This window comes from Macaca fascicularis, chromosome 11 (assembly GCF_037993035.2).
Source record: "Macaca fascicularis isolate 582-1 chromosome 11, T2T-MFA8v1.1".
In the NCBI taxonomy this organism is placed as follows: Eukaryota; Metazoa; Chordata; class Mammalia; order Primates; family Cercopithecidae; genus Macaca; species Macaca fascicularis.
This window is the reverse complement of record NC_088385.1, coordinates 101,621,587-101,633,781: the sequence shown is the minus strand read 5'-3', so window position 1 is coordinate 101,633,781 and position 12,195 is coordinate 101,621,587. Positions and strand designations below refer to the sequence as shown.

At 46.2% G+C, this 12,195-nt stretch overlaps 1 protein-coding gene across 9 annotated transcripts in view; it reads left to right on the top strand.

Annotated features, from left to right (window-relative positions):
* TMCC3 (transmembrane and coiled-coil domain family 3) overlaps positions 1 to 12,089 on the top strand; it is a 307,823-nt gene extending 295,734 nt beyond the window's left edge. For all 9 annotated transcript variants that reach the window (XM_005571878.5, XM_065524655.2, XM_005571880.5 and 6 more), the window contains 3 exons: positions 60 to 976; positions 3,100 to 3,235; positions 9,880 to 12,089. In XM_005571878.5, the coding sequence (XP_005571935.1) occupies positions 60 to 976; positions 3,100 to 3,235; positions 9,880 to 10,182 (1,356 nt within the window). In that variant the 3' untranslated portion in view covers positions 10,183 to 12,089. The remainder of the gene's footprint in view (positions 1 to 59; positions 977 to 3,099; positions 3,236 to 9,879) is intronic.
* Positions 12,090 to 12,195: the final 106 nt, after the last annotated feature.

Genomic DNA, 12,195 nt, shown 5'->3' with positions numbered 1-12,195 from the left:
TCACAGTAATTATCTGTTTGACTTCAGATTTTCATGTGCTGCTTTCCTGTCTCTCTCAGGTAGAACGTCATGACATGAATACCTTAAGCCTGCCCCTGAACATACGCCGAGGGGGGTCAGACACCAACCTCAACTTTGATGTACCAGATGGCGTCCTGGACTTCCACAAGGTCAAACTCACTGCAGACAGCCTGAAGCAAAAAATTCTAAAGGTAACAGAGCAGATAAAAATTGAGCAAACATCGCGCGATGGGAACGTTGCGGAGTATCTGAAACTAGTGAACAGCGCGGACAAGCAGCAGGCGGGACGTATCAAGCAAGTCTTTGAGAAGAAGAATCAGAAATCAGCTCACTCCATCGCCCAGCTGCAGAAGAAGTTAGAGCAGTATCATCGAAAGCTCAGAGAGATCGAGCAGAATGGAGCCTCCAGGAGCTCCAAGGACATTTCCAAAGACCACCTGAAGGATATACATCGCTCTTTGAAAGATGCCCACGTGAAATCTCGAACTGCTCCCCATTGCATGGAGAGCAGCAAATCGGGCATGCCAGGGGTCTCGCTCACTCCACCTGTGTTTGTTTTCAATAAATCCAGAGAGTTTGCCAACCTGATCCGGAATAAGTTTGGCAGTGCCGACAACATTGCTCACTTGAAAAATTCCTTAGAGGAGTTTAGGCCAGAGGCGAGTGCCAGGGCCTATGGGGGCAGCGCTACCATCGTGAACAAACCCAAGTATGGCAGTGATGATGAATGTTCGAGTGGCACGTCAGGCTCGGCCGACAGTAACGGAAACCAGTCGTTCGGGGCTGGTGGAGCCAGCACGCTGGACAGCCAGGGGAAGCTCGCCGTGATCCTGGAGGAACTGAGGGAGATCAAGGATACCCAAGCTCAACTGGCTGAGGACATCGAGGCGCTGAAGGTGCAGTTTAAGAGAGAATATGGTTTTATTTCTCAGACCCTGCAAGAGGAAAGATACAGGTATTTCAAAGTATTCCACTGGCATGTTTTTTAACTTTTAATTTTAGTGGGTACGTGATAGGTGTAGCATTCTTTTTAGAAGGATGAGTTACTACAGAGAGATTATCTGCTTGAAATGAGAATGCCTTATGGTTGTATTTTCAACAAATATGGATATGGATTAAAAGGCATTTAGCAATCAGTACATCCCTGATGTATTGATACATCCCTCTTCCAAAAATCTGAAATCCAGAATGTTCCAAAATCTGAAACTTTTGGCATGTCAGTACAACGCCACAACTGGAAAATTCCACAAATAAAAACACAAACTTGAGGCACAAAATTATTTAAAATATGGTACACTTTTACCTTCAGGCTGTGTGTTCATGGTGCATAGGAAACAAATGAATAGTGTCTTTAGACTTGGGTCCCATTTTTGAGGTATCTGCTTATGTATATGCAAATATTCCAAAATCTGATAAAAATCAAAATCTGAAACACTTCTGGTCCCAAGCATTTCAGATAAGGGATACCCAACAATTCCATCCTTCATGATTCTAAGTTTTATAATTTGTGGCCTTTAGCTGACAATTTAGAGAAGGATTTATGTGTGGGTCCCTTAAATTATCAGATATAGGCAATGACTCACATGCATCTTAAGATTCTGATTCAGTAGACTTCCGTTATAGTGTCATTACACTAATTCAGAGCTCTGTATTTGATTTCCCTCTATAACAACTATCAAGTGAAAAACACTTATGCATTACCCAACAAAGTGAATTTTATTTAGTACATCAATCTTGAAGTCCTTATGTAATGTTTTGTTGTTGTTGTTGAGGGGCAGAGGGGTTTGAGATGGAGTTTTCACTCTTTTTCCCAGGCTGGAGTGCAGTGGTGCAGTCTTGGCTCACTGCAACCTCTGCCTTCCGGTTTCAAGCAATTCTCCTGCCTGGGTCTCCCAAGTGGCTGGGATTACAGGTGCCCGCCACCACACCCAGCTAATTTGTATATATTTAGTAGAGATGGGGTTTCACCATGTTGGCCAGACTGGTCACCAACTCCTGACCTCAGGCGATCCACTCACCTTGGCCTCACAAAGTGTTAGGATTACAGGCGTGAGCCACTGCACCCGGCTGAGGTTTCAAATATGAGAAAAATCATCTTCAGTGAAAGGGGCAGGGCACAGGAATGAGAATCTTTGTACTTCTGTTCCTTTAGATTTGGACCTTTTTTTTTTTTTTTTTTTTGAAACGGAGTCTTGCTCTGTCACCCAGGCTGGAGTGCAGTGGTGCGATCTTGGCTCACTGCAAGCTCCGCCTCCTGGGTTTACGCCATTCTCCTGCCTCAGCCTCCTGAGTAGCTGGGACTACAGTAGCCCACACCATGCCCGGCTAAGTTTTTTGTATTTTTAGTAGAGACGGGGTTTCACCATGTTAGCCAGGATGGTCTTGATCTCCTGACCTCGTGATCCGCCCACCTCGGCCTCCCAAAGTGCTGGGATTACAGGCTTGAGTCACCGCGTCCGGCCTAGATTTGGACATTTTGAAACACCGTGTGGTGAGCCATCTATAATTTGTAATAAGCTTAATTTTGTATTGTCACTTAGGTTCCAAGAGCTGAAATCCATAATCAGTGCGTGTTTGCGTGCTGGGAAATAGTAGAGTTGACTCCAGAGTAGAAGGTGATACTAAAAGCATGGTGCTTTCCCTGTGGGTTCTCTGGCCATGAACCACAACAACAGTGTCAGAGCAGAAGAGGGAGAAGGCACCACAGTCACTAGAGGTCGTGGCCCTCCATTAGCAGGATCCCACAGAGCCCTATCTCCTGCCTGACCCTGGCGAATGCATCAGCTGATGAGCTCTATCTTGAGGTCACTGCAGCTAGCTAAGGTGCTAGTCTGACCCGTGTGCACCGTCAGTGGCAAGGACGGAGAGTCAAGACCCCAGAGACTGGATCTTTCCAGAGCTGGGACTCAGTGTTATGCAAAAGCTCATTTCCCACAGCTTAGCCTTACTCTTTTAGAAAAACAGCCCATCAGGGGATGAGAGCAAGCCAAAAGGTACTGGCACAGGAAAATGGAAAGGACATCGTCTCGCAGTGTGCTGTGAAATGTCACACTCGGAATCGGCTCCTCTCTTTTAAAGGTATGAGCGACTGGAGGACCAGCTGCATGACCTGACGGACCTGCATCAGCATGAGACGGCCAACCTGAAGCAGGAGCTGGCCAGCATTGAGGAGAAGGTGGCCTACCAGGCCTACGAGCGCTCACGGGACATCCAGGTACCCTTCTCTTTGTGATTAGACACAGGCCTGGGCTCTTCCCTGGCCTTAATTCATTTACCAATCTAAATGTTTATGCCGAAGTCCTAGAGGGTTTCTGGCACCTGGGACAAAATGTTTTCTCTGCACAAACATTTTGTCTGCACCACGTTAACCCCACTAGTTCATGTTGTAGACATTAGTAAGTAAAAACACAATATTCTTTTTTTTCTTTTTCTTTTTCTTTTCTGAGGTGAGTCTCGCTCTGTTGCCCAGGCTGGAGTGCAGTGGGCGGTCTCGGCTCATTGCAACCTCTGCCTCCTGGGTTCAAGCGATTCTCCTGCCTCAGCCTCCTGAGTAGCTGGGACTATAGGCACACGCCACCACGCCTGGCTAATTTTTTTGTATTTTTAGTAGAGACGAGGTTTCACCATGTTGACCAGGCTGGTCTCAAACTCCTGACCGCAAGTGATCCACCCACCTCAGCCTCCCAAAGTGCTGGGATTACAGGTGTGAGCCACCGTGCCTGGCTAAGAGACCATATTCTTTACACTTTCTGTCTAAATCAATTAACAAGTATTTATTATCCACCCCAAGCCCATCACCACCAAAACTGTAAAATGTAAAAGTAGGAGACAAAGTCTGGCTTCAAGAAGCTCACTGCCTAGGTGGAGAGTGTGGGATAGCGCAGCTGCCAAAGAACTCAAGACAGCACACACATGGTCCAAGTTCCATGACACGGACTCTGTGAGCCACAGACATTTAGCCATATGGTGCCCAGCACGCTGTGGACTGTGGGAGCAATCAGTCATTTAGTGGCAAAATATTTCCACGTTCAGTCCGACGTCTACCGTATCAGTTGTGTGGCCCTGAGTAAGACTTGAGCCTATTCAGTCATCTGTAAAATAATAGCATTCACATGGCCGGGCGCGGTGGCTCACACCTGTAATCACAGCACTTTGGGAAGCCAAGGCAGGTGGGTCACGAGGTCAGGAGATCGAGACCATCCTGGCTAACACGGTGAAACGCCATCTCTACTAAAAATACAAAAATTTAGCCGGGCGTGGTGGCACGCGCCTGTAGTCCTAGCTACTCGGGAGGCTGAGGCAGGAGAATCGCTTGAATCCAGGAGGCAGAGGTTGCAATGAGCTGAGATTGCACCACAGCACTCCAGCCTGGATGACAGAGCGAGAGTCTGTCTCAAAAAAATAAATAAATAAAATAATAATAATAACATTGGTATTTGTAAGAAATTAAAGCACTTCAGTGCATACTGTGTGCTCAGTACTAGCAAGGCACTTCAAAGGTTTCTGTTTTTCCCATTTACTTCTCAGCAACCCTTTAAGGTAGTTTCTGTTATTATCCCCACTTCTCAGATATGGAGACCGAGGCACAGCGAGGTTAAGTGGCTTAAACAAGGTCTTGCAAATCATCCTTAAGGAAGGAATGTAATTGAATGTCCTGGAGAAGGCGGGACTGGAAGGTAGGGTAGGATCTGGGTGGATGGAAGGAAAGGATAATGGGATCAATATAAACAAAGTTGTGCTCCAGTATTACCTAATGTGATCCTAGCACGTAGTGAAACAACCCCAGGTTCCTTGATTGCCTTAAAAAAAAAATTGCCCAGGGCTGGTGGCTCACACCTATAATCCTGGCACTTTGGTAGGTTGAGGCAGGAGGATCACTTGAGGCCAGGAGTTCGAGACCAGCCTGGGCAACATAGTGAGACCCCCTCAATCTCTAAAAACAACTTTTTAAAATTAGCTGGGTGTGGCAGCGTGTACCTGTAGTCCCAGCTACTCAGGAGTCCAAGGTGGGAGGATGGCTTGAGTCCAGGAGTTCAAGGTTATAGTGATTGTGCCAAAGCACTCCAGCCTGGGGGGTGACAGAGTAAGGCCCTGTGTCTCTTAAAAAAGTACTCTTCAAGCAACGCCCAGCTTCGTTTTTATGGATTTTCTCTGTGGACAGTAGTCATTTTCTCCAGCTCTAGGAAGGCTGAAGGCTGTGAGTCCAAGCCCCACTTTACAAGGGAGAAAATTAAACATAAAGATAGCGCTTTCTCCCACAGTGTGTGAGCTGGAGTTTCAACTGGCCACATTTCATTCCACTCTGCTGAGGGCTGAGCCTGTGCTAATCCCAGATGCCTACTTGGACAATTCTGGGAACCAACACATTGGAGCTGATGGGAAATTCTGCCCCCAGAGACCACATCTCAAAAGACACTTGGGAGGTTTCTGGCTCTGTTCTAGATTAGGCGAGTTCGCTTCACCACTGGCTAATTCAAGAAACTTGAACCATTTAAATGTTAAATGTTGCCAAGTGGGCGGGGTGCAGTGGCTCATGCCTGTAATCGCAGCACTTTGGGAGGCTGAGGTAGAAGGATCATTTGAAGCCAGGAGTTCAAGACCATCCTGGCCAACATAATTAGAAAAAAAAATTTTTTTAATTATTATAGCTGGACAGGGTGGCGTGCCTATAACCTTAGCTACTTGAGAGGCTGAAGAGGGAGGAGTTTGTGGTTACAGTGAGCTATGATCGCACCACTGCTCTCCACTCTGGGCGACAGAGCAAGGCCTTGTCTCCAAAGAATAAATAAAAATGTTGCCAAGTGAACAGTACAATTGCTTCACGAAGTCGTTCTATTTTAGAGCATGTTTCGAGTGTCACTGGGTGGTATATGAATGCATGGTTTTCTTATTTAGGGGACAGTTTGGGTTAATATTGTTCTTCTGTGTTTTAACAAACATATTTTAGTGGTGAAGGACAACAGATAAAGTGGGGAGGGACCACATAAAGGGAACTTAAAAATCCAGAGAGGTTCATTTTGACATTTTCTGGTTTCATCTCTCACTCAAAAGTGCAAAGAGGACATCTGTGTGAATGACTGGAGTGTCTTCCCTGTCATGATGGCTAGAATCCTAGCCCTCCTCACCTATGCTGTGTGACCCTGGATGAGTTAGTGCTCTGTGCCTCAGTTTCCTCCTCAATAAAATGGAAGTATTAATGAGCTCTACCTCAAAAGGTTGTCAAGAAGATTAAATGGGATAATCATGTAAGGTCTTGAAATCTTTGCCTGGCACATAGTAAACAGTCAAAAAAAAAAAATACTGGCCATTCCTTACATCTGGGAGTAGCCACATTCCTCAGGGCTTCTAGCAGTTGAGCCTTTTGACTTCATCTTTATTTCTTATTTGTTTTGTTCTTACAGACAGGGTTGCACAAAGGGAATGGGCTACCGGAGACAGGCTGTTGCCTGCAGGGATGCAAGGGTTTTGTCGTTTTAAACAACTGAGTGGTTTTTTAAACCCTGAATTCCCTATTAAAAACGTTTCAAGATAATCCCTTTTTCTGGTGATCATCCACAATAAGTTAATGACTGAACCCAAGGAAGTACCAAAAATTGTGGGGCTGAATACTCGGGCTGCTGTGACTGAAATTCCTTGCAATTCACTGCTTAATTTTCTTGGATTTTTCTTTTCGTTAAAAAAATTTGACAGCAATTGTAAGACAGTCCTGAGATCGGTCTACTTGTACATGTAATTCATCTTATAATCAAAGATTCATGGATTTTCCTAAAAGGTTGGTCCTTTGTCTTGTTCCATCCCCTTTTCTGTGCTACGCCTAAAATGGAGGAAACCTTGGACCCAAGTGGTTGAAAAGAACGCGTGATTTCTGGTACATGCCTGTTACTGTTGAAAGCCAGCACTTTCTAGAATGTGAAGATCTGAAGAAGTTTTATCCTTTTCGTTGGTAGCCTAGTATAATAGAAGTTACTATAGTAACAGAGAACCTGTTCTTTGGCCCATAGAGTTATTCAGCAGAAGAAAAGCAAATCAATCTTGGAGCCATTATGCTTGTTTAAAACCTGAAAAGATGACTATATTTTAATTGAGCAAACACAGATTGGCACATGAGTTAGAACAGAGAGGAGCATATTGTACTACCTCTAGTTAGATCCTTTTCACCCAGCAGGCTTGGAGGTTTCTCTCTCAAGCCTCACTTTTTTCTTTTCTTTTTTTTTTTTTTTTAAAACCGTCTCTCTCTGTCGCCCAGGCTGGAGTGTAGTGGCACAATCTTGGCTCACTGCAACCTCTGCCTCCTGGGTTGAAGCGATTCTCCTGCCTCAACCTCCTGAGTGGCTGGGATTACAGGTGCGTGCCACCATGCCCAGCTAATTTTTATATTTTCTTAGTAAAGATGGGATTTCACCATATTGGCCAGGCTGGTCTCGAACTCCTGACCTCAAGTGATCCACCCACCTCGGCCTCCCAAAGCGCTGGGATTACAGGCGTGCCCCACTGTACCTGTCAAGCCTCACATTTTCTTACTGGCACCTAGCTGTCTCTCATATTCAGCCAGTGTGTGGCACGCGCTGCATGCCTGGCTCTGGCTCTGTGCCGAAGAGGACAGCAAATGCGCGACGCGCTAGTTCCTGTCCTCAGGCAGCATATGTCTCATGGTTGGGGAGGAGAGCTGAAGGGAGACTTGACCTCATCTCATGGATCAGGAAAGGCTTCCCCAAGGGTGGGGCAATCAAGGCAAGACCTAAAAAATGAGTGGGAGATCCACGGGTGAAGAAGGGACGGAGTGGGGGATGCACACATCTCAGGCAGAGTGTACTGAATGTGCGGAAGCCCTGAGGTGAGTCTATGCTCCTTTTCAGAACTTAGAATAAAGCTGGGTGTGGTGGCTCGCACTTGTAATTCCAGTCATTCAGGAGGCTGAGGCAGGAGACCAGAGGGTGAGGTTGAAATGAGCTCTGACTGTGCCATTGCACCCTAGCCTGGGCAACAGAGTGAGACCCTGTCTCTTCAAAGAAAAAAAGAACTTGGAAAAGGCCAGAGCACTATGACAGGGCAAGGGGCTGGCATGAAGTCATTGAGGGAGGAGAGGGAGCTGAACCTGGGCCTTTCAAGGCCTCAGAAGGCCATATTAAAGATTGGAAAGGTTTTATGAAAAGGAGTGATATCAAATATGTATCCTTAAAAGACCACTTGGGCGGCTCTGTGGAAAATGGATTCGTGAGGGTGGGGAACGAAAGGATATATAGGGAAATTCGTGTAAGGTTATTGCAGGCAAGAGATCCCAGTGACTTAGATTGGGGTGCTGACCAGGTGGAGAGAACCGGACCAGTTGAGCTAGAAACTGGATGTTGCCTCTGTGGCTGGGTGGCGGGTTGGATGAGAAGGGTGTCAGGATATGCACATTAGGCTTCTGGTATGAGGAACTGGATGGATCATGGTGCTCTGCTCTGAGAAGGACACTGGAAGGGAACAGGGTTGACTGCAGGTGTTGGGTAGCTGCAATACATGAAGTCACATTTGCACGTGTTGCATTTGAGGTGCTTTCAAGAAGCTCTGATGGAGATGTCAAAGAGGCACGGAGATCTGTGAGTCAATCTCAGAAGAGAGAACTGGCCTAGAGATTAGGTCAGTTGTAGTCATCTTGTGTCTTAGTAATGGAAGACTTGGCATGGATGAGATCCAGGGAGATAGCCTCGGATGGTGTCCTAAGTAACACCTTGTTCAGAGAGCAGGCGAAAGCACAGTTGCCCCACAGTCAGCCCCAGTCCCTGCCCCTCCCTTCTCTCGCCTTCCTCTGCCAACCTCTAACCGATGGACAAAATCTTTGAGCAGTGGAAATAAGGACTGGCCATTGGGGATCCCACACACTCCTTGGCTGAAGGTAGAGTAGTCACAGAGTGGAACCTCCCTCCTTCTCTGCTTTGTCCCTGATGGCACCAACAGGCACCAATATTTTATATAACTTTATTTCAAAAATAGGGAAAGTCAGGCTGAGCACGGTGGCTCACGCCTGTAATTCCAGCACTGTGGGAGGCCATGGCAGGCAGATCACTTGAGGTCAGGAGTTTGAGACCAGCCTGGCCAACATGGTAAAACGCTGTCTCTACTGAAAATACAAAAATTACGTGTGGGGACGTGCACCTGTAATCCCAGCTACTCAGGAGGCTGAGTCAGGAGAATAGCTTAAACCCAGAAGGCAGAGGTTGCAGTGAGCCGAGATCACGCCACTGCACTCCAGCCTGGGTAACAGAGTGAAACTCTGTCTCAAAAAAAAAAAAAAAGATAAAGTAGGCTGGGCATGGTGGCTCACACCTATAATCCTAGCATTCTGGGAGGACGAGGCAGGCAGATCACGAGGTCAGGAGATCAAGACCATCCTTGCCAATATGGCGAAACCCTATCTCTACTAAAAATACAAAAATTAGCCAGACATGGCGGTGCGTGCCCGTAGTCCCAGCTACTCGGGAGGCTGAGGCAGGAGAGTCACCTGAACTCAGGAGGCAGATGTTGCAGTGAGCTGAGATCGCGCCACTGCACTCCAGCCTGGCAACAGAGCAAGGTAACTACGTCTCAAAAAAAAAAAAAAAAAAAGTAAAGTCAAAAAACTTAGCCATACTTCCTCATTTGTGGCATTTTGTGGTTGTGTCCACATGCTCTTCTACTCGTGAGCAACAGGAGAAAGTGAGCCTGGGATTCTTGTTCCACATCTTTGTCTGTCACCCTCATCAGCAGTTTGGGGATTCGCAGCCGCCTGGGCATTGGGCTTTCGGAGCCGGGGCTTTTGTGTACAGCTGAGCGAGCACTCGCATGTTGCTCACGATCCCAACACCATTTGACCCTTGCTGTCCCTCTTGCCCACAGGAAGCCTTGGAATCCTGCCAGACTCGCATTTCTAAGCTGGAGCTCCACCAGCAAGAGCAGCAAGCTCTGCAGACAGACACCGTGAATGCTAAAGTTCTCCTGGGGAAGTGCATCAACGTGATCCTGGCCTTCATGACTGTCATCTTAGTGTGTGTGTCCACCATCGCGAAGTTCGTCTCGCCCATGATGAAGAGCCGCTGCCACATTCTTGGCACCTTCTTTGCCGTGACTCTTCTTGCTATATTTTGTAAAAACTGGGACCATATCCTGTGTGCCATAGAAAGGATAATAATACCAAGATGAAGCCGCTGGTTCCTGCCTTCAAGTTCTTTCAAGTTTTTATTTTAAAGAAAACTCTGTGCATATTACCAAATTTTACAATGAATGATTGTGTGGACTCGTGTGCAAGAAAAACTAGGGCTGTGTGGTGTAAATAACTACAATTCTCTTAACTCGGTAGCAGTTGCCAACTCAGTCCTTGTACTTTGTTAACACGAATCTATTTCAGAGCTCTCCTACCTTGCTCACTGCCTTAATCAGACCGATTTCCTGCCCACCTGACTAGCCCAGCGTGGTAAACCTCTGTATATCGAGACCTTGGCGTAATTGGTGATCCAGAAGAAAGGTCTCTGTCCTAAGTCTCTGTCAGAATGGAGCTTCACAATTGCTAATGGTTGTTTTCTGTGAGTCCTATAAAAAGCAAGGATATGCATGATTCAGGGAATGAAGAACCACAGGCTTGGGCAGTGTTAAACACTGTGGCCTTTGGTCCCCATGTGATCCACCCTGCTTGTCTCCAGGCAACCATAGGTCCCGTCATGTACTCAGTGTCCACAGCGGTCAGTCGTTTGTGACCCTGTAAGATGGAAATCTTATCACACACCTGTTATCCAACAAGTCTACCTGAGGGGTTTTGTTACACTTTAAATGGTAAGACATAGGGATTTATGAATGGAGCTTTCCCCTTCTCATATGCAGGAAACAGACACCTGATTTTATCTGAACTGGCTAGCAAATGGCCAGCCTTCAGAGTGTGCAGGAATGTTTTCAGATCCCTCATCAGACTGTGACTTTAACATTAATTTGGAATCCCGTGAGCACTACTCTGAAGGTTTGTGTTTTGGCAAATCTTTTGTTTTGTTTTGTTTTGTTGTTTTGAAACAGTGTTCTGCTAAATATTGCCCAGGCTGGTCGCAAACTCCTTGCCTCAAGGGATCCTCCCACCTCAACCTCCTGAGCAGCTAGGACTGCAGGCACAAGCCACCATGCCTGGCTGTTTTTTTGGCAAATCTTGATTGTGATAAGCCCCCCTGGAGGATATGATTCACTTTATGTGATTCATTTTTTTCACAGGTCTGTGAGGGACTGCAAAGCTTACTCAGGAAATGAAAACAAATGACGGTCATGTTGCAGTTTTTTCCTTGAAGGACGACGGAATCATAGCCTCTAAAGTTAAAGTGGACTGAGGTGTCAGAACACTGAAAGCATGAGGAAACGAGGACATGGGGTGTGACTGAGTGGCAGCTAGATTAGTGGGGGCAGTTTACCTGGATGAAGATTGAGTGTCCTTTTCAAGATGTGAAAGGCTAGCAAGAATAAAATAAATAAGTCCAGTGTTTGAGCCAAGGTTGACCCCCGTCTCTTAACATCTCACTGAACGTAAGTCCTGAGGTACTAGGATGGCCACACTGCCTCTGCGCTGAAAGCATTCAAAAGTTCACATCCCTGTGTGGGGGATACCGTTCACCACCTTCAGCCTAGAGGATACTTTCCTTTAAATCTGTGTCTCTGTGTATATAACAAAGAGGAAGATGTAAACAATGTTCATGGAAACTGCTGTTGAGCCCCTTGTCCCACCACTCCCGCCAGCTGCTGCAGGCAGGAAGGCATGTGAGTGCACATTTTCTCCCAGAAGATATCAGGTCTCTTGGATTCAAATTAAGTGCAATATTTTGCAAACAGCTCTTCTTAGGGAAATCTCCTGAAGGAAAAAAATGTGACAGAATGTGCCATAGTCTGAGAGAATGGAATAGTTGAGCATTTAGTACAAAGTCCAGTGTGTATGAGTTGGACTTATGCAGCTCAAGCTTGCTTTTTTTTTTTAAGTGTGCAATTCAGTGGTTTTAGTAAATTCACAAACTTGTTCAACCATCACCACTATCTAATTCCAGACTCATGCTTTTTTAAACAATAAATGTCATTTCATGAAATCTTTGGTGATAAAGTATTTTGGATTCAGGGAAGAGGGAATTACCAGTCCCACTCCGATCTCATGACTGTCTCTCCTTTCATTGTCAGACTCCCCCTGGTCTCCCA